The sequence below is a fragment of the Aedes albopictus genome, chromosome 2, assembly GCF_035046485.1.
Source record: "Aedes albopictus strain Foshan chromosome 2, AalbF5, whole genome shotgun sequence".
NCBI classification, from domain to species: domain Eukaryota; kingdom Metazoa; phylum Arthropoda; class Insecta; order Diptera; family Culicidae; genus Aedes; species Aedes albopictus.
The window spans coordinates 366,112,472-366,135,394 of record NC_085137.1 but is presented as its reverse complement, the minus strand read 5'-3'; the positions used below and the strand labels follow the sequence as shown (position 1 = coordinate 366,135,394).

The 22,923-nt window shown below is 42.6% G+C and overlaps 1 protein-coding gene across 2 annotated transcripts in view; it reads right to left on the bottom strand.

Annotated features, from left to right (window-relative positions):
- LOC109422860 (uncharacterized) overlaps positions 1 to 22,923 on the bottom strand; it is a 193,504-nt gene that overhangs the window by 38,225 nt on the left and 132,356 nt on the right. The window contains exon 2 of one of the 2 annotated variants that reach the window (XM_062852928.1): positions 11,472 to 12,342. The exons of the other annotated variant lie outside the window; for it this stretch is intronic. Coding sequence (XP_062708912.1) covers positions 12,283 to 12,342 — 60 coding nt within the window. The 3' untranslated portion in view covers positions 11,472 to 12,282. Of the gene's footprint in view, positions 1 to 11,471; positions 12,343 to 22,923 lie in introns of those variants that run through there. 2 annotated transcript variants of the gene reach the window in all.

Below are 22,923 nucleotides of genomic sequence, written 5' to 3'. Positions count from 1 at the left end.
GACCTGGGATCGAATCCCAGTCCCGACATACTCACAAAATGTGAGTTCTTCCTTCGGAAGGGAAGTAAAGCGTGGGTCCCGAGATGAACTAGCCTAGGGTTAAAAATCTCGTTAATACAGACAAAAAAATGAGAAAATCATACTGAATCTTATGGATGTTACAATTTCACACCCTCAAACAAATGTCTTAACATCCACATACAAAACAAGCAAGATCCATCACACGATCAGTTATTTGTTGTTTTCATGAACACTAGTCCCATCATCGATTGCTTCATCCGCACCATCCTCCAAATCTCCACAGCAAATTTTTCCCCAGCCCAGCAGCTCCATGAATCATCATTAGTCCATTACCGACTAATCGCCCTCATCAGCGAGCGTTGTTTGGCAATTATAACGCTACCGATCACGCAACAAGGTCACGATGCTGCTACCCGACGACCCGACTCGGACGGTCTTCTGGTTTTGCAAATCGACGACAACTGCGACTGTCTGGAAACTGTCCCAAAACTGTCTGCAACTCGGTCAATCATCCATATATAGGTAAGGTATTGCACATTTTCCTCTTGACATTGACTGCTGTTATTGGTGTAGCTAGCTACAGAGGAAGAAGACACATACCCACACGCTTTCCACCGATCAGATGATCGTTGTTGATCATCTCAAACTCAATCATATGGTGGTGCTGCTGCTGGCCGGTTGGACAACGACGACGGAGGAGGATTTCGCTTTTAATTTGCACATATGATCGGGTAGCAGCCGTACCAAACCGCGCGCTCTGTGGCTGCCGCGCTAACCTTCTGTCAGTTCTTCGACTCTCCGTTTTGCACATTTTCGTCCGCTATTTGGGGGGATATTGGGGTTGAAGTGTTTGTAATAACAAACTTTCCAAGAAAAATGTTGGTGACCTATTAGTCTTGTAGAGGTTTTGAGAACCACCATAAAACCCAATAGTTTTAATTAAGGTTTTATGATGGTTCTAAGAACCTCTTCAAGTCTAGTTGAATAAAAACTGTAACACGTGATACTGGTTCTTGTGGAAAAGGATTACGAGTTGATGATGCATTCGCTCGCCCATTATAAGCCGTACGGTTACATCGGAAAAGGTTTGTTTTGATGAGTCGATTGGTGTAATGCATAATAGTAACCGAATTCAAGCCCAAAGTCTCGCTTTCTCGTATTGGACACAATCCACCCCAATCTCCCCGACATCGGTAGGCTGACACTGAACGGAGCGCCCCAAAAGACGGTCGTCGGCGACGAACGAACGGTGATCGATGCTCCAACATTGCAGCCCCATCCGTCCGTCGCGTCGCCTTGCCATTGCCATGTGACCATGGACACGAACAGGGTCTTGCTTGCGATGATAATTCCGGATTCTCTCATCCTTACTACTTAGCTTCGCCTCGTTCGTTCGTTCGTCTGTTGGTCGTGGCGTTGTGGTTGGATCGTGAAGTGGTAGCGCAGAGAGGAGCCTGCTTGATATGCCAACATAATTTAAAGTGCAGCCAATACCCCAGAACCTCGGAGTACACGAGAAACGTGAGCACATATGTTGCAATACGAGTGGTGCACGTTATCGCTTCTGGTTGCAGCTTTCGAGATGATGCTGCTGCTGGAGGAAAACTTTGCAGTGAAAGACGGGAGATGCAGTTCGCATATGTGTAGAGCATCAATTCTGATGTTTTACAGGGCGGTTCTGATGTTTCTGGAAGTCTTTGAAACAGACAAATTTGTGTCGTGTTAATCTTCAGTTAATCCCGATGACAAATAACGTATTGTCTAAAATCTTAACCATCTTGACCTTGGCCTACAAAATCTGCCAACCCGCAGTGTTAAATCAACCAGGAAAACCTCGAAACGAGAACACAACTTCGTTCGTTCGATACTAACCCAATCCAGCACTGCACTGCCGGGCTGCCATGTGCACGATGTAATATTAATCAACGTTTACTGACCGTCTCTCCAGCTCCCCCTCGGTACTCGAATCTTCCGGATCCGAGAAGAAGCCAGCCAGCCAGCAGCCTCATTTAGTGTAATGTTTATTTTCTTCGGATGTTCCGTGCCGTTCCGTGCGGATCTTCTCCGTGTGGATGTTCTTCGCTGCGTCCCTTTCCAATTTATATGTATCTCATCCGTATTAACACTGATAAACACTTCGTTTTAATTGCTCCATGGGAGTTTTCTTCCCCCCTCCGCACAGTTCGGAAACGGTTGCCGCCTTACAGTTGGGTAGGGTGACTATGTGCTTTAACTTTCAATCAAAAAGTTTGGTGTACAGCTACCGTTGGAAAATTATTCTGTTTTCACAAAAGCTGTAAAAAAATTACAACCCTTTCGCCACTTACAAGAAGCAGTGCAATTCATTGAATGTGGTCGACACGTGTCTACATTTTTTTCTCCTTAACGTGGAAGTGAAGAAATGAAGAACGGAAAAAATGTTCGAAGTTGGTGAGGTCGTTCCATGTTATTCTTTTTGTATTGATCGCCCCAAAACTGTAGCAGCAATAAATTTCATGATTCATTTCTGTTTGTGGTCGTGGTCATTCGTTCTGTTTTTTTTTTTCAAGTTGTCGTAACGCCCCAAATGGAATAGATCCTGCTTCTCAGGCTAAAGTGCCCTAAGCCGAAGAAATCCAAGACTTCTTTCATTGAGCAAAGTCTACCGTCTGGCAATCACACCCAAACAGTTTCCACTAACATTTCGAAAACCAATTGGTTTTGAGGAGGTTCTGAAAAGGTCTTAAGGTCTGATTCGTGTTATTTTGAATTTAGAATGTTTTAGATCAAGTAGAAGGATGGCAACCCTACGCCGTTATTGTTGGCTCGGTCCGTTGATGTGAGCAGCTCATCGCAGCTCCAAGGAATCGGGAGGAACATGTCAGCAGTGCTGCTAGAGAGTGCGAGCATGCTGCATATACCTACACCTACATTCGTTTCAGTGCTTGTTTTTATTAATTTTAATTTCAACGAGACACGCGGGCGGACGGGTGGCAGCGAACGCGTGAACTCAGCGGTGCAGCAAAGTGCATAAATGCTGTCATGCTGCCAGGCTTTTATCTTGCTTGCCTAATAGGAGCAAACAGGCTGAAACAGCAGCAGCAGCAACGCGAAGACGAAGTTGATAGTGCAAGTTTGCTGCGCGCAAGTGGCAGCAGCGGCAACCAGCAAGGCAATTAATGTCGATCTTATTTGCACAGTATGGTGTGTGCAGTATCAAGCTGCTCACGAAATGATGATGACTCGTTCGGACCGTCGCCGTCGTCCGTCGTCCGTCGTCCGTCGGTACACTCGTTTAATTACGTATCAAATCATATGTTTATTTAGTTTCAAATGAATATGCACCGCCGCCACCGCCTTCGCTGTGCACTGCGAGAAACTTGTTGTTATGTTGTTGCAGTGCATACAAAATGTGCCTACTGCTGCTGCTGCTTGACTGCCTTCTTGTAGCAGCGTTCCGCGCGTGATGATATCGTGTTTGACGAGCTCTTGGAACAATTACGACGAGGACTACGACAACGACGAAATGGAGGAGGAGGGGTTGCAAGCGATAGCCGATCTGGTTCTGGGAATCTGGCGGTGACACATGCGTTTGCTCGTAGGGACAAGGCAGTTATAGACGATTGGGATTTGACAAGGTACCTAATAACTGGCGTTGACGACCACCACAGGGTGGACAATTCAATTAGGATAACTGACAGGTTTGAGAGATGGCCATTGATAGGTAATGGGGTGCTGGACAAAATTGTTTTTGAACGCGATTTTTTTTGTAGAGCACCACTTAAAGCTCCGCATTTTGTCTCATAGGTATACAATATAAAAATGACAGACTCTTATCTCTTATCTTAGACCACATTTGAACCGGTAATGTACCGGAACCGGTTCCGGATGTCCCACTGTAAGTGGCCAAATATAAAAGTGATCCAAAACTATGCAAGCGGCACATCAAACTGCGGCATTTTCGATTACTTGATTAACAGTAAGCAAGAAAACAGTCTCAGTCCATATTTGAACCGGTAGTGTTCCGGAACCGGTTCCATGTGTCCCGCTGGAAGTAGCCAAATATAAAAAATCAAATCCATGCATGCAATATATCAAAGCGGGGCTTTTTTGATAACCTAATGAAAGCTGGCAAGAAAGTAGTCTCAGACCATATCTGAACCGGTAGTGTTCCAGAACCGGTTTCGGATGTCCCGCTAGAAGTGGCCAAATATGAAAGTAAACCAAATCCATGCATGCGACATATCACAGCGCGGCTTTTATGATAATGGAAGGTGAGCATAAAAAAAGACTCAGACCATATCTGGACCGGTAGTGTTTCGGAACCGGTTCCGGGTGTCCCGCCGGAAGTGGCCGTATATAAAAGTGAACAAAACTTATGCATGCGGCACATCAAATCACGACTTTTTCGACAACTTAATGACCGCTAATCAAGTAAGTAGGCTAAGACCACATTAGGGACTGCCAGTAGTGCCGAAACTAGTTCCGAGTTTTCCTCCAAAAGCGGCTAAATATAAAATTGAACCAAACCCATGCATGCGAAACAGCAAAGCGCGGCTTTTTTTTATAGACTAATAAACTTAGCATGCAAATAGGCTCAAACCAAACCCATGCATTGAGGTATCGTGGCTTTTTAGGTAACATGATGAACAGTTGCAAAAAAATAGACGCAAGCCGTATCAGTGTGTTACGGAACCGATTCCGGGTGTCCCGCTAGAAATGGTCGAATGTAAAAGAGAACCAATACATGCGACATATCAATGACTTATTCAATAACATGATAAACGGTTAGCCAGCAAATAATCACAGACCATATTTGGGAGAACCGGTAGTGTTCCAGAACTGGTGATGAGACGAGTAACCCGCCGGAAGCATAGGCGCCAACTTAGGGGGGGGGGGGGGGTCAAGCATAGTTTTGCCCCCCCCCCCCAATATTTGACGATTTTTCAATTTTCCCATACAAAAAATCAGAAAAACCTGGCTTTGCCCCCCCCAATAATTTGTCCAAGTTGGCGCGTCTGACCGGAAGTGATAAAATATAAAAAGAAACCAAACCAGAGCGGCGTTTTTTGATAATCTGATGAACGATTAGCAAGAAAATAGCCTCACATCACATTAATTTTCGGCTTTTTAGGTAACCCGATGAACAGTTGACAAGAACATAGTTCCAGACCATATTTGAGACAACCGGAATCGGTTCCAGGTGTCCCGCCGGAAGTGGTGAAACGTAAAATTGATAAAAACCCATGCAAGCAGTAATGAAATTGCAGAATTATAAAAGTAAACAAAATACATGCCAAAGCGATAAATCAAATTGTAGCTTTTTTGATAGCTTGTAAACATTGGGTAAGATTATAAGTGAAGAAATGGTCAAGGTCTTAATATGTGCAAGAGAACAAAATCGTGACCAAAGCGATCTCATAAAATCACACTATTTCAAATTCCTGCGGTAAACATATATAGGGTCTTGGACCACTTGGACAGGTGAACCTATTTTGGGCACTTGCTGCTATAAATCAGTCAGTTTTTAGATCAATAGACCTCAATTTTTTTTCATGGATAAATACTGTAGGTGCCTCACCGTGTCCCAAAAATCAGCACAATTCGTTAAAAGTTGACTGAGTTATGGCCCCAAACCCTAGTAAGATGGATAAAAGATCTACGAAAAAAATATAATTTAATCGCATCAACACAGAATAAAGTTTTACAATCTTCAATCAAAATTATTGCTCACAAGTTGGGTTCGGCTGATTGAGCCCTCGCTTTTCTCATTGCGATTGAAATTTGAATGGAAAATTTCCATTTTCTCGTAAAGAGGTCAAATTTTACATGAACCGCGTTATCAATGATAATAAAATATAGCCTAAAGTGTGCTAAAAAAAAACTTTGTCGAAGATAACAAAGTGACCTGCGATTGTGAATAAAGTTAACCTTCTTCATGTATTAGTCGACGCTCACCCCGCTGCCATAGCGTATGGAATGGGGTCATAATGACCCGAATACACGACTAGGGTTAAGGTGGTCAAGCAGTCAACTGAGAGGTCTGATATGTTTCAGCTCCGTTTTGCTGTTGAACATAACATCGGAATATGTACCATCAATTAGTTTCCCAAATCGAAGATGGCTCTTAAATATAAAGTTTTTGCTTTTCTATAAAAAGTGTTATCAGGATTCAGGAACATTTTGGCTAACGTCAACGGAAATATTATGAGTACATATTCGACGAGAAAGGCACTATCGCCACTAGGTGGATTAATCTGGGATTTTTTTATAATTCTTATTCTTCTTCTTCGTGTCTCTTCTTCTTCTTATTATTCTACTTCTTGGCGTTACGTTACAATCATCAAATTCAAATTCAAATTATCAATTCAGTTCAAACTGTAAAAAATGTATCATACTTCAGAGACATGTTAAATAAATCGTGGAATAACTAATCGTGGAAAATCTAGAAGAACATCAAGTTGTTTAATCTTAATTTCTTGTTTAATTTTTGCTAAATAACAAATGCCAAATGTGTCCATTAGCCTTCTGTCAGTGGTTTTTATGCGTAGAATATTGCACTACTTATTTTTTTTCATTACATTTGTCCCATCAATTCAAGCTTGGCACTTTCTACGCAAGCATCGGATCACTTATGCAGTCTTGAGATATCAAGTTTTCTGCAAAGTTCATCCTTTATGAAATCATTCCATGGTTTATGTTTGAGAAAAACAAAGTGACTTTCAATGTCCATTTTATTTATTTATTTTTTTTTTGAAAAAGTTGCCATTTCTTGAGTCCATTGAGGAGATAGCAAAGGAATGCGATAGAATATTTCAAAATAAATGCCATTAATTACCAGTCGAATCTTGGATGAACTCCAAATGTAAATTGAGCATTTCGAATCTTCTGTTGGCGGTTTGAGAGTGGAAAATTTATATTTTTTTATAATTTTTGCTTTCTGAGCCATCAGTTCCGAATCAGTTCACTAGCATTGGATCGTTTATGTGATCTTAGAAGAATGGATTGCTTGTAAAGCTTTTTTTTATACAATTCACTGCAAATGCCATTGTTAAAAGATATGAGGCGACTTTCAGTGATATTTTAGTTTGAAAAAAGTAATTTTACTAAAAAAATATTAGGGAAAAGGTGGGTAGATGCAATAGATTATAGCACAGACAAACAGACGTAACACTTCGAACAATTTTCGATTCAAATCATAGTCACAGAAACATATTCGCCCAATGCTAAAAGGACTAAGTTTGGCCGACCATCAACTAGGTGGCGGTAGTGGGCAAACGTCAAACTTGAACAAAAACGATGCGAGCGCCACGGGTGGGCAGTTGGCCACCTATCCAATTTTGAAAAAGGCCGTTAAATCGATGTACGATGGGAATTATCAGAGTGTTACGTCTGTTTGTCTGTGATTATAGTTTCTGCTCAAATCTAGGTGAAACGAGAACAGCTATTTGGAAATATTGAACCTCCAGTTGGCGGCTTCTGAACGTGAAATGCTCCTTTTTGTTTCATTCATTTTTTTTTAATTTTTGTCTTTTTGCATAGATTGTCATGGAGAACATCCTTCACAAGCACCAGATTGTCTATGTGGTCCTCGAAAGTTTGATTCCTTGTAAAAACTTTCTACAGAAATCATTACACGGTTTAGATTTAGACGATGCAACTTTTAAAAATTTATTTTTTTGTTTATTTTTCATTTAATTTTTTTTGTGAAATCAATGTTTTTCCATTCTATTGAAGAGAAGCTGGGGGGTTATGATTGACAATTTCAAAAGTGATTATTATAATTTCTTGTCAAATATACGTAGAATGTGAAATGATGGTAGAAAATTAGTCGCCTTCTGCCAAAACGTGGAATATTTCTTTTTTTGCCTTTCTCGTACACTAAGTGTACTGGAAAGGCTATATGTTCACTCCAAAAATGACTTTTTGATAGAAGGCCCGGAGGGTCGAGTCACATATACCAATCAACTCAGCTCGACAAATTGAGGTGATGTCTGTGTGTGTGTATGTATGTGTGTGTGTGTGTGTATGTGTGTGTGTGAGTATGTGTGTGTACAAAATAAACTCACATCTTTTTTTGGCAGTAAACCTCAACCGATATTATTGACAGATGGTTCATTCGACGCGGAATCTGGTCCCATTGTTTCCTATTGAAAATGGTTCGGATCGGTCCAGCCGTTCCGGAGTTATGGCCATTTAGGTGTTCCGGATCGGTACCCCAGGGAGGGGCCAGATATGAAAATGCTACAAAACCATGCATGCGACATATCAAACCACGGCTATTTCGATAACCTGACGAACGGTAAGCAGGAAAATACTCTCAGTCCATATCTGAACCAGTTGTATTCCGGAATCGGTTCCGGATGTCCCGCCGGAAGTGGCAAAATATAAAAGTGAGCCGAATCCATGCATGCGACACATCAAATAGCGGCTTTTTCGATAATCTGATGAACAGTGAGCAGGAAAATAGCCTTGGACCCAGCAGAGACTACCGGTAGTGTTCCGGAACCGGTTCCGAGTGCCCCGCCGGAGGTGGCCAAATATAAAATTGAACCAAACCCATGCATGCGACACATCAAATAGCGTCTCTATAGATAACCTGATGAACGGTTAGCAATAAAATGGAATCAGGCTATATTTAGGAAAACCAGTAGTATTCCAGAACCGGTTCCGTGTGTCCTGCCGGAAGTGGTCAAATGTAGATGGGAACCAAACCCAAGCATGCGACACATTAAATAGCAGCTTTTACGATAACCTGAATAACGGTAAGCAGGAAAATAGCTTTGAATCACAGCAGAGACTACCGGTGGTGTTCCGGAAGCGGCTCCGGATGTCCCGCCGAAAGTGGTCTGATATAAAAGTGACCCAAACCCATGCATGCGACACATCAAATAGCAGCGTTTTCGATAACCTGGTGAACGGTTAGCAATAAAATGGAATCAGACTATAATTAGGAAAACCAGTAGTATTCCGGAAGCGGTTCCGTATGTCCCGCCGGAAGTGGTCAAATGTAGATAGGAAACAAACCAATGCATACGACACATTAAATAGCAGCTTTTTCGATAACCTGAAGAACGGTAAGCAGGAAAATAGCCTTTAATCACAGCAGAAACTACCGTAGTGTTCCGGAACCGGCTCCGGATGAATCGCCGGAAGTGGTCAAATATAAGTGACCAAACCCTTGACAAAATCCATGCATGCGTCACATCAAATAGCGGTTTTTTCAATAACCTGGTGAACAGTAAGCAGGAAAATAGCCTAAGATTACAGCAGAGACTACCGGTAGTGCTCTAGAAACAGTTCCGGATGTCCCGCCGGAAGTGGCTCTCTAGATAACCTGATGAACGGTTAGCAAGAAAATGGTTTCAGACCATATTCTAGACAACCAGTAGTATTCCGGAGCCGGTTCCGGGTGTCTTGCTGGAAGTGATCAAATGCATATAGGAGCCAAACCTATGCATGCGAAATATCAAACCCCGGCTTTTCCATTACCCTGGTGAATGGTTTACAAAAAAATAGACTCAGATCACATTAGAGACTACCGGTACAACCCATTTTGTATGTCCCACCAGAATGACCAAAATGTAAAATGGATCAAATCCATGCATGCACATCAATTTTCGGCTTTTCAGAAAACCTGTTGAACAGTAAGCAAGAAACTAGTCTCAGACCATATTTGAGACAATAGGTACAGTCTTGCAACCGGTTCCGGGTATCTCACAGGAAGTGGTAATAACAGTTAAAATAATCGATGCAAGCGATAAATATGTGTAAAGCGATTTTTGGTTATGAAATAAATTATATTTTTAAGCTTGTTATTATCGTCTTGGTATTGATGGGTCTCCAGTAATAGTAAGGGTGGTCACGCAGTCAACTAAGAGGTCTGATATTTTTCAGCTCTGCCTATAAATTGAACTTAACACCGGAAATATGTGCCATCAGTAAGTTTCCCAACTCGACGGTGGCTTGGATAAAATTCTTGCTTTTATAAATAAAGTATTCACAGAATTCAGGATGCTTACGTCGACGGAAAGATCATGAGTACATATTCGACGAGAAAGGCACTTTCACCACTAGGTGGATTAATCCGGGTTTTTTATATTTTTTTTTAATTATTACTTTTTGCCAAAATGTTCAGGATTGAACACATTCTTTACAGGCATCGGATTATTGGTGCAGGTCTCACAGATTTAACTTCTTGTAAAGCTTTCATCAGAACTAATTCCATGGAAAGGCGAGGAAACCCCTTGCAGTTTTTTTTTTCTTTTATTCACTTTAACGTTTTTGAAAAGTTACTTCAGCTGTTATGATGAATCCTATGAAGTTTTCAATCTGAAATTTTGCACAGTTATATTAGAAACCTCGAAAATACATCAGGCCAAACATTTCAATAGGTCCTATCTGCATTTGAGAGGCTCTCTTTGTTCACTTTCTCTTTCAATTATTGAAATGTATTAGTACACTTTTCAACTACTTTTGCAGTACAAATCAAAAGACGATTGTTTTGACCATCGTTCTATGCAAGGAGAGAATCAAAATTCAAATAAACATCTGATATATTAACGAAAGAGATGGAAACCAAAGAAAACCTCTCTTCTGCAGATAGGACCTTTAGATATGTTTGGCCTGACCTATTTCAATTATGAAAAAGTATGTCATTTCTATAAATTGTAGCAACTTTCCTGACAGTAGAGAATTTACCGCCCAGATTACTCAACTCTTTTCAACCGAGCCACCAATCAGATGTAAAATCTTTTGATCTGACATTGGTGTCAGCTGGCTGCTTCCTTTTATTAAAGTCCCCCAAAAGAAAATCATAAGGTAACCTCAGAATTCCATTTGAAAAATCAATAACTCAACCTCCTTTCTGTTCCCCTTTCTACTTTGAGAAACGCAACTGCCAACACGACTGAAATACGATCGAAACCAGCCAGGCAGATTGAAAAACAGTTGAAATTTAAAAATAAATTTATCATTTTAATTCAGATAAATGACTTCGCTGAAGAATGTCATGCCGCGAAGCAAAAGAAGAAGACGCCGACTCCGACGGATCCTAAGTTTCTCCCCAGCCAGCCCTAGTCTGGTCTTCAGAGGAAACCAACCAGAGAAGGAAAGGTTGCATAACCTCACTTTTGCTGACCATGTCCCGTCGCGTCGTCGTCACCCCCTCTGGCAAGTGGGTTGCTGGGGATAGCTGGAAAAACTTCTTTCAATTTTTGCCACCGTCATCGCTTTTATTCGGTTCGGAGACGTCGTCGGCGAAGACGCCGAGCGACATGTGTGTGCGCGTCTCGGCTCCACAAAAAGGATGAAAAATCATCTGTTTACATGGTGTTTTACATAAATGTGAATCTGATTAAATTAAAGAAGCCATCATTTTGGGGGGGCGATCTCCGCCAAGCAGCGCGCGGCTGCATAATGAGCTGGAACAAAAGCGACTCACTTCTGTCTGCGAGAAGGGGGGAGATGAAAATTTTCCCTCGATTTTATTCTTTTATTTTTTCCTTTAGAAGGAGGACGAGTTTTCCGACGACTTCGTCGAAGACGACGATGGTGGTGGCGTCTGGCTGCCAGATGAGATTGATTTCCCGAGCATAAGAAATTTTCACCCAAAAAAACGGTCGGATCGGGTTCGAGGATTGGGTGGTGGGGGAGAAGCGATTTTTGAAAGGGTCATAAATTGCTGTCACGCGGCGTAGCAGCCTTGCAGCTTTGGAAGATATGGGTGACGACGGCGACGCTGGCTGCTGGATGCTGGATTTTACGTAAGAAACAATCAAAACGGATGCTAATTTTTGTCAGACATTGAGTAATGGAAGTGACTGATATAGTGTCGAGTCGAGATCGAGAGCAAGCAAGCCAAGCACACATGGGTGATGGGTTTTATGGTTATGAATTCATATTTTTTCATTCACTATAGTGGGGGTCCGTGATTGGAAACATGTGTGCGCAAGATATGCGTGTAGAGTTCGCCAGTCGGTTTATTTTGGATCACAACAAACATTCGGGAGCCGTAACGGGTGGTTTATGGAGGATTTCAGCTGTGGAGCGATGATTTCTGACAGATGTGTGATTCGGGCTGATGGTTACGATGGAAGTTTTATGTTGATTGGGATATGTTTCAAATTCAAATGGGTTAATTAGGAATTGGAAAAATGGGGCTAAGTTCTGTCATTAAATTCTAGATGGCTCCTAGGAATTTATGAATACGTAAAAATGAGCCATAAACAATCAACGTCTTAGAGATACATTAGAGAACATAAAGTTCATCAAATTTTCAAATTACCGCACTGATGACCTGCCTTGTCCATCTCCAAAGTGATGAATTCGAACGTCATTTACCTGGAAAAGAAACCGAGAAAACCAACATTAGTACTCAATACCACACCGGTGCATAATTGATGCCCTCTCCATTAGTCCTACCGGGTAAAACCGAACAACATATAATACGTATCTGCTCCGGCCTGAACTTCAACCCCACAACCCAACAACCGGAGGCCATCCGGACCGGAACATGTTAATTAAAACCCATCATCTGCCCCAAGCTTCGGGCACCATCAGGCGGTTTCACCCGGAAAACCACGTGTCAAAATTACCAAATGCCCTGAAGCGACCGACCAGGTATCCTACCCCCCATCCCTCCCAAAAAACTCAAAATCTCACCCACACCCCCATCGTCCAAAAAACTACGCGTCTAGCCCCAGCAGAAGAGATAAGCCGCAACCTCGAACTTTCCTTTTCAACTTGAAACCGAACCAAACAAGCTCACCCCGAAAAACTTTCCTCAACGCTGGCAGGCAGCAGAACAGTAGCAACAGCAGCAGCAGCTTTTGTTGTGTTGTTAATCGGAGATCTTCCTCAGTCGAAGCCCGCAGCGAAAACAATAGCTGTTGCTGCGAAAAATACACTGACTGGCTTTGACTGTCTGTACAACGCCGTACTACTGTATGAATAGCGTCGTCGTCACGCTTATCAAACGACAGCAACCCAATTATATTGACTACGCATCCTCACGATTTAGATGCGGGGAGGGAAGGCGCTAGAGCCAGAGGGAGGACGAAGTGCGATATCCTTTCCCTGTGGAGTTCTTTGAGCGCATGGAGTTACGCTTCTTAGGAAGAGATAAGGGGAATTTGATTAAGTAACCAGCAGTTTCGAGAGGAATGCGTTTTATGGTTTGGGAGTGAAACTTTACAGATGCTCAATAGGTACACTAACGAACACACGTAGAATCCAGCTGGTCTCTAAGGCAGGAAAGATACTGTGGGCTGGTCACGACGTAAGGATGCCAAACTATAGATTTATTATTCAGTTAGTTCTAAATCTTACAGAATGCCCCATCTTACTTTTAGTCGAGTCTGATTCAAGTTCTCTTCGTATTCTAGGTATTCCAGTAATATTCTAGTTCCATTTTAACCATTTTTTCTTAGTCCTTTCAAGTCATTCTAGTCCTATTTTGATCCTAATTTAGTTTTTTTAGTTTGTTTTTATTTTTGTTATATTCTATTTTTGTTCAAGTTTTATTTCTATAGTTCTATTACCTTCCATTTGCTATTGAGATTTCAGCCTTATTGCAGTAATTTACTAGTTCTACTCTTAATTTATTTCAAATTCCATATCAGAACCTTTCAGTCCTATTGAAGTCCTATCCCAGTCGTATTTCCCATGATATTTTCTGTTTTAGTCCTATCCCACTCCTATTCAAGTCCCACTTAAGTTATATTCTTGTCGTATTACAATCGTATTCTAGTCCTGATGCAATCCTACTGTAGCTCTATTCTAGTTCTTTTCTAGTATTGATTCAGTCCTATTCCAGACCTTTTTTCAGTGCTGTTTCAGTACTTTTCCAATCATGCTTGAGTCCTATTGCAGTTTTGTTACAATCCTATTGTCGTAGTTTTATTCTGGTCTTTTTATTTTTTTAATAATGGTCCTATTCAAGCCATATTCCAGTCTCATTCAAGTCCTATTTCAGTCCTATTCCAGTCCTATTCCAATCCTATTATAGTCCTATTCTATTTCTATCCCAGTCCCATTTAAATCTAGTCCTATATTTGGTGACCAATTATTCATGTAGAGGTTTTGAGAACCATCATAAAACCTTATACCTTTTATTTAAGGTTAATAATGGTTCTAAGAATCTATTCTAGTCTATTTAACGAAAAAATTTTATTCCAGTTCTATTCCAGTGCTATTTCAGCCCTTATTCAGTTTATTTTAGTCCTGTTTCAATCCTACCATAGTCTCAATCCAGTCCTGTTTCAGTTATATTCAAGCTCTATTCCAGTCATGTTTCAGTACTCTTCCAGTTCTATTTCAGTCCTATTCCCCATAATTACAGTCCTATTCAAGTCCTATTCCAGATCATTTCTAGTGCTATTTCAGTCATTTTCCAATTCTAATTCTGTTTGAATCGTACCTCAGTAGTCTTATTCCAGTCCAATTTAAGTTCAATTATAGTCCTATTCAAGCCCTTTTCATTCTTGTTCATGTCCTATTCCAGTCCTTTTCAGTCCAAATACAGTCCCATTCTAGTCTCATGTCAGTCCCATTCCAGTTCTATTCCAGTCCTACTCCAGTTTTATTCTGGCGCTGTTTCAGTTCTTCTTCAATCCTATTCTGTCCCTGTCTCAATCCTACCATAATCGCATTCCAGTTCTTTGCTAGTCCTATTCCAATACAATTCCAGCCCTATTCCAGTCCTATTCCAGCCCTATGTCAGCCCTATTCCAGTCCTATTCCAATCCTATTCCAGTCCTATTCCAGTCCTATTCCAGTCCTATTCCAGTCCATTTCTTATCCTATTCCAGTCCTATTCCAGTCCTATTCCAGTCATATTCCAGTCCTATTCCAGTCCTATTCCAGTCCATTTCTTATCCTATTCCAGTCCTATTCCAGTCATATTCCAGTCCTATTCCAGTCCTATTCCAGTCCTTTTCCAGTACTGTTCTTATTAGTCTTATCTCAGTACTATTCCAGTCATATTTCAGTCTTTTTTTCAGCCCTAATTTCTGACTAGACTTTTTTTGTTTTAAAAAATACCATCCCAACATTTTAGCAGACTTTCTGTCGTGTGCAACATGCCGTCCCATGTTGCTTTTGAACGATTTTAACTTTTTCACAACAAATTTCTAGTTCTACGTTTACTTTTCGAAACCACACGCGGTTAGTATACTTTGTTCGGAAACTGTATGGAAACAACATCAAGTCAATTTGTCCCATGTTTGATCTTTCGTCATAAGCTGTCCCAAGTTCGGTTGCTCAGCATAAGCAGTCCCACGTTATTTTTTCTCAAAAAAGCTATCCAATGTTCAGTTCATACGCATGAAAAACTGTCCCCGAAAAGAAGAAAAGTAAGAAGCGAGAAGTTTAAGTGAACTGTGATGAGTAAATTGTGAAGGGTACAGAGCGTAGAGCAGTGAGAAGTGAGTGATCAAGCAGGTGTTTGGCATGATAAGTGAAGTGTGACCTATTATTGGTGAGTGATGAACAGTGAATAAAGCAGAGTGTGAAATGAAGAGTGTGACACTGTGTAGAGAATGTGAGGAAATGAAGACCGAGGAGTGATCAGTGATTTCTAAATATTGAGCAGTGAAGAGTGAGGAATGCGATGTGAGGTATGCGAGGAGTGAGATGTGTGCAATGTGAAGTGAGGAATTAGCAATAAAGAGTCAGGAGTGAGAAGTGAGTAGAAAGAAATAAGCGGTGAAAGATGAAAAAAGGAGTGAGCAATGAACAGCAAGCAGAGAGAAGTGAGTACATACACTACCCGTCATAAGTACGGACTCACAAAAAGTATTGCAACAATATTGCATCACCCTGACTCACCTTGATATCTCTAAAACCAGAACACCTACAAAAATGCCGCCTGTAGAAAAGTTGTTGCTTTTGGTCTTCTGAATAACTTTCCTGAAAACAGCATCTTTGTAAGTCCTCAGGTTTTGGAGATATCGAGGTGAGTCAGGGTGATGCAAAATTGTTGCAATACTTTTTGTGAGTCCGTACTTATGACAGGTAGTGTATAAGTACATATAGGAGTGAAAATAGAAAAGTGAACAGCGAAGTATGAGAAGCAGGGTCGTGCAATTTCGAAAGGAAAACATGACGTACGACGACTGTAGCAAATCGTTTCCCATGCGAACGGACTGCTGTGATGCTTCATCTCTCACCCAGCAACACACTCCTTCGTTGCTGCTACAGAAACAAGTGTGTATGAAACATGGGATGATACACTTGGATTTTCGTTTCATTTATGAGTCATTGAAATACTTCAACATGCTAAAAACACTATTTAAACCACATTTTTAAATAGTGGTGCACGCCAATAGAATGATAATTATGTTTTATGAAAGGAGATAACGAATTCGACCACTTAAATCCAATTAACCGGCGCCCGTGACCATTGAGAGACTAGCGCGCACCAGTGAGACACTAATGCTCTGACGGGTGAAGCACAAGCAATGCGACCGGGTGGGAGACTACCGAGTGCTACGATGAGTGGAAAAGTTTTTTTTAACGACCGAGTCATTAGAAAAATGTATGAAACACTTGAAGTGACTCTTTCAAATGTTGCATGAAAGTGTATCATTGAAACGAAACTGTACGCCCCTGATGAGAAGGGATGGAAATGAGGAGTGGGAGTGAAGTTTTGAGTGAGGAATGCGCAGTGAAAAGTGAGAATTGAGCAGCGATGACTGAGCAATGGCCGGTGTGGAGCAGTGTGAAGTAGTCTGGAGTGAGGAGTGTGCAGTGAAGAGTGAGAATTGAGCAGTGAGGACTGAGAAATGACAGGTGTGGATCAGTGTGAAATGAGTGATTAGGAATGATCTGTGAAAAGTGAGATGTGATCTGCAAGGAATAAGTAAAAAGTGAAGTGTGAGTGGGAAGTAAGTAGTCTGTAGTGAGGAGTGCGCAGTGAAGAGTGAGAATTGAGCAGTGAGGACTGAGCAAAGATGCCAGATTATTTTCATCAAAAATCTGTATCAATTAAGATTTTCTGTATCGCCGTATTTGAGGGTATAGCAGACACCGGGAGTCAATAGAAACTAACAAAAATGTACTACTTTTTGACGAATTTTAATTTTCACTGGTATTTATTTTCCTAAAACATGTGTAAAAATGTACAAATTTTCACGAATTCATTAAAGCTTAAGCAGCAATTTACGAAGTTTTCATTAAATTAATTGAAAATTACTTCAAATTTTATACTTTCTGTAGAAATATGTATCACATTTCAAAAATCTGTATTTTTCTGTACTCTGTATCTTGTCTTGACCTTCCAAAATCTGTATAATACAGAAATATCTGTATATCTGGCATCTCTGGGACAGAGCAATGGCAGGTGTGGATCAGTGTGAAGTGAGTGGTTTGCAATGATCAGTGAAAAGTGAGAAGTGATCTGTAAGAAATAAGTGAGAAGTGTAATGTTAGGATTATGATGAAGTGTGGAGTAAGAAGTGAGGAATGAAGGGCGAACAGTGAGGGATGAGGAGTGAATGCGAAGTAAGCAGGAGTGAGTATTGAAAATAGTATGCATACAAAAGTGAATTACTCTATAGCGAGGAGTGTTAATAAGTGAGCAGTGAAGAATCAGAAGTTAGAAGTAAGAGTAACGAATGAGAAGTGGAAGAAATGCAGAAAAAAAATTATGACATTTTTTTGTAACTTGAGTTCAGATTCGTATGTTTTTGTATTCAACATAGAATTAACATAGAATTAATTATTCTCCAGAAATCAACAATACTTTATGAAATCCAGAAATTCTCCGGGAATGCCGACAATCTCTATGTGGATCCTAGACATTGTCCGTGAATTCTTACAATCTATGAAATTCAACAAAATGCTTATGCTGAAAAGTAAAACATAGGGCAGTTCATGCTAAAAATCTCGCATGACATGGGACAACTTCTGCCGGAATATCCTAAAAATGGTCAAATTTATCGGCATTACAGTCCCACCAGAGATTTTCTATCAAAGTTGCACCAACGTTACAGAAACTGGGAGAATGTCCTTAAAACTTTCGAAGTTTTTAAAACTACCTCCTCATTGGGATTTTAAAAAGACAAAAAAAAACTGGCTTTACCTAAACTGTTAGCATGACTGCCAAATTTGTTTTCAATGTCAGAGGTGTTTCAGGGGTGTTCCAGTTCCGGGGGTGTTCCAAATGGTTCCAGGAGAGTTCAAAATGGGTACCAGGGAGTTAAATGGGCGTTTTAGTAGGCGTTCCAAGGGTTTCAGAGGATTGCAGGGGGTTTCACGGCGATGCCAAGGAACTTCAGGGACGTTCCAGGGGTTTTCAAGGAGTTTCAGATGCGTCCCTGGGGGTTTCATTGAGTTGCTGGAGCGTTCCGGAGGGTTGCAGGGAGTTCAGTTGGCGTTCCAGTGGATTTCAGGAGACTGCAGTGTTACAAGCGTGTTCCCGTATGTACCTGGTGAATTAATGGGCATTCCAGGGGATTTAAAAGGCCTTGCAGCCGATTTTAGGGACGATTCAGGGATATTCCAGGGTGTTTCATGGAAGTTACATGGGCATTCTAGGGAATTTCATTTCCAAGGATTTTGAGAGCATTCAAGGTGGTTTCAAAAAGTTTCAAGGACAATCCAGGTGATTTTAGTGGCCTTCCAGGACGTTTCAGAGGGGTTCAGAGACTTTCGAGTAGTTTCAAAGGGGTATCAAGGGGTTTCAGGGCGTTCCAGAAGTTTTACCGGGGAGTTGCAAAGGTTTCAATTATGTTCCAGGGGTCTGTCTGTAAACAGTCCAAGGGTAATCCAGGAGGCTGAGGGAGGTAGAGATTCCAGGGATGTTGTTGTGGATTTCAGGATCGTTTCACAGGTTTTAAAGAGGTTTAAGGGGCATTTCAGGACGTTTCAAAGCGTTCCTGAAGTTCAGGAGAGTACCAAGAGCCTTTCAGGGGGTTCTTGGATGTTTCAGGGGTGCATCTGGTATGTTCTATGGGACTAATCTGAACCTGCAGATCGACTGCTCGTATATGCTGCTCATCGAAGTTATACTTACAAGAGTTATTTTTTACAAAAAAAAAAATGTTTCCCTGAATGCAAGTCAACTGTATTCAGCGATGTTGAGGACCATAATATAAGTCCTCGTGGAAGACGTGGCGGGGAAGTCAAAGGTGGTTCAAGCTGAGTTTATGTTGAAGTTATTTGGGGGAGGATTTTGGATCTTATTGAACTGTCTAAGGGTATCCAAGAACTCCCGTGAGTAAAGTCATCAGATATACAAGAGGAACTTGTGATTTCTTTTGGAAGTTCCCTAAAATCCACGAAAACTCTTTCGGAAACTCCCTCTAAAACACCTTGAAACGCTTTGAAATTCCTCTGAAACCCCCAATTTTTCCCTAAAACTCCTGAAACCCATTCGAAACCCCCTGAAACTCTCTGAAAAGCCTTCGACCCCTCCTAATTATCACTAAAACTTCTTTGAAACCCTAAAAGCTCCTGAAACCACTCACCTCCCAGTAAGCTCTTGCAAGCCTCCTGAAGCTCCAGAACCCCTTCAAACTGCAATAAATCCTATAAAATGGAGTTAAGGGGAATTCAAATTCAATGTGAACTATGCGGAATGACTAACTGTAGATGTTTAGTGCATATTTTGTAGCAGCAGTGGTATTTTGTACGGAAAAACGAACGGAAAACTATCTTGTCATGACTATTTATAACGCAAGTAGATCCAAAGGCCTTAGGCGGCCTTAAAATTGAACATAAAAACATAGAAGGTAGGATACAGTTGACTATTGATTTCTTGCTTAGATCACCACAAACTTATGGAGTAAAACCTCATCTTCTCAATCTAGGTGAATTGACCTCTCCGGCTTTATTTTTTCGCTGTCTCTCTTCGCATCGTCAAAGTTCGTCCGGATGCGTTAGGCGCTTATCGCTGCCACATCAAATTACAGCATCTCCTGCCTCCCAACTTCGATGAGGAGGAGATGTTCCGTGCTGGGGAACTGTTCGACTGAAACCGGAGACTCGACTCGCCTCGTCCGTCGTGCTTCGCCAAAGGGTTGAGCAGGCGGAGGTCGGCGCAGCGGTGTGGCGCGGTTCACAAACTTTCTTATCCTCTTTAATTTCTTTGACTGCTGCTGATGCTGGTTGGTGGTGGCCGCAGCCACCACATTCAACCCTTTCCACCGGTCGTCCGCACGCTTCCACAACCTGGAATTCAGCGGCGAACGAGAGTGTTGCGCGTGAATTAGAGACTTGGGAGTTTGGGAGTCAATTTCCCGGAAGGTCGATCCTTTCCTAATCGAATCCACCAGTCGGTGCCTGTGTGTTCGCTTGTTTCCCTCTAACTTAGATTAGCCTTGTCATATGACGAGGTGGCGCCGCGCCTTTCGTCGTAGATGAGCATCGCACAGCTCCCCAATTCCCCGAGATGTTCTTCCAGCTCTGATGGGACCTGATGATGATGATAGTAATATTAATGGCGGTAATCGTTATTATCAAACCGACGTTGACGACGACGACGACCGACCGACCGAGCTAGTGAACGAACAGTCAGTGTGTTCAGTCGGTGGCATCGAAGCGAAAAAGTCCCGACCGTATGCGTGTTCGCATGTGAGTTTCACGGAACGCCTCCCGGCCGAAGGGAAGATGTTGATGAGGGGCTGTCCATAAACCACGTGGTCATTTTTTGGAACTTTTCAACCCCCCCCCCCCCGCGTGGTCATTAGTCCATACAAAAATTTTTATTTGTCCATACAAAATGGTCATTGGCCGAACCCCCCCCCCCCCCCTCATGACCACGTGGTTTATGGACAGCCCCTGATAAGCGCGCGGTCGACACGATTTTTTCGCAAGTCAGTTGCCACCGCTGCCACTAACCACCGACCGACTACTGCCTCCAGTCAGTCAGTCAGTCAGGCAAGGCAGCATAGTTTGTATCGTAAGTAACATATGTTGGCTTTAAAGAGAACATATGTTCCGTTCTGTTACTGCCTACTAACTTACGCTTCTGGCGGGGTTGGCGGTTGACTGCCGCTGCTGTCTCCGTTCGTTTAGTTCGCACTATTAGCAAGGGTGGGGAACGGGGCGACCACGGAGGGGAAACGTAGAAGATGCAAGGGAAGAAAAAAAAGTTTCAAGAAGAGCGATAAGAAGTGAGATCAAGTGGAAGAAAAGTTGGAGTCGAGCTGCGGCCGGCCGACCCAAGACGACGACAACGAAGCACGTTTTGAGGGAGCGATGTGAGTGTGGGGGTGGATGATGACGATGATGGTGTAATGGGTAGCAGTGCGGTACGAAGGCAAGTGGTAGGTATAAGTAGCATGCACTTTACATGTGATACGTTCTCACATATGTACGCAAATGATGGTGATTATGAGCTGAGTAGTTTTGTAATGCTAAGGAGGGCGAAGAGTGATTCGGGCTGTTGCTGGAGTGGAGTACTTCCTACATTCTTAGTTGCGTTGTGAGTTTGGAGATCCTTAGAATCTTGGACACTGGGAAAATGGTAGTCAAGAAAGAGAGCAGTAAGGAACCTGGCTTGAAACCTGGTCTAATTTAAACCTTTAAATATCTACTGGTTAAAGTTTGTAAACTCTGCAAACTGGAGGCCACAAAAGTTTCCAAAAAAATTCGTTGAGGAATATTTGATGCCCGTGAAGGTTTCCAATTGAAATCCGTAAACTACGAGTCGAAATCCACAGAAGCTTCCAGTTGAAACCCGTAGTGTCAACTATTAGAAGCCCGCAGCAACTTTCAATTGAAGCCCGTCCAGTCAAAGCCCGTAGCTGCTTCCAGTCGCAGCCCGTAGCGGCTTCCAGTCGAAGCCCGATGCGGCTTCCAGTCGAAGTCCGTAGCGGCTTCCAGTCGAAGCCCGTAGCGGCTTCCAGTTGAAACCCGTAGCGGCTTCCAGTCGAAGCCCGTAGCGGCTTCCAGTCGAAGCCCGTAGCGGCTTCCAGTCGAAGCCCGTAGCGGCTTCCAGTCGAAGCCCGTAGCGGCTTCCAGTCCAAGTCCGTAGCGGATTCCAGTCCAAGCCCGTAGCGGCTTCCAGTCGAAGCCCGTAGCGGCTTCCAGTCGAAGCCCGAAACGGCTTCCAGTTGAAGTCCGTAGTGGCTTCCAGTTGGAACCCATAGCGGCTTCCAGTTGAAGCCCGTAGCGGCTACCAGTTGAAGACCGAAGCGGCTTCTAGTTGAAGCCCATAGTAGCTTCCTGTCGAAGCCCGTAGCGGCTTCCAGTTGAAACCCGTAGCGGCTACCAGTTGAAGCCCGAAGCGGCTATTAGTTGAAGCCCATAGTAGCTTCCTGTTGAAGCCCGTAGCGGCTTCCAGTTGAAGCCTGTAGCGGCTTCCAGTCGAAGCCCGTAGCGACTTCCAGCTGAAGTTCGTAGCAGCTTCCAGTCGAAGCATGCAGCGGCTTCCAGCTGAAGCCTGTAGCAGATTCCATTTGAAACCCATAGCAGCCTCAAGATGAAGGCCGTAGCGGCTTCCAGTCGAAGCTCGTAGCGACTTCCAGTTGAAGTCCGAAGCGGCTACTAGTTGAAGCCCATAGTAGCTTCCTATTGAAGCCCGTAACGGCTTCCAGTTGAAGTCCGTAGCGGCTTCCAGTTGAAGCCCGTAGCGGCTTCCAGTCGAAGCCCGTAGCGGCATCCAGCTAAAGCCCGTAGTGGCTTCCAGTTGAAGTCCGTAGCGGTTTCAGTTAAAGGCTGTAGCGGCTTCCAGTTGAAACCCAACGCAGCTTTCAATTGAAGTCCGAGCGGCATCCAGTTGAAGACCTAAGTGGCTTCCAGTAGTAGTCCGTAGAGGTTTCCAGTAAAACACGTAGATGCTTCCAGCTGAAGCCCATGGCGGCCTTCAGTTCGCTTTCAGTCCGTCCTGGCCTGCACATGAAACCCGTAGAATCTCTTATACATAATTGTGATTTTAGCTAATGTAATTCATATTTTTAAAAAGAATTCATGTACTGT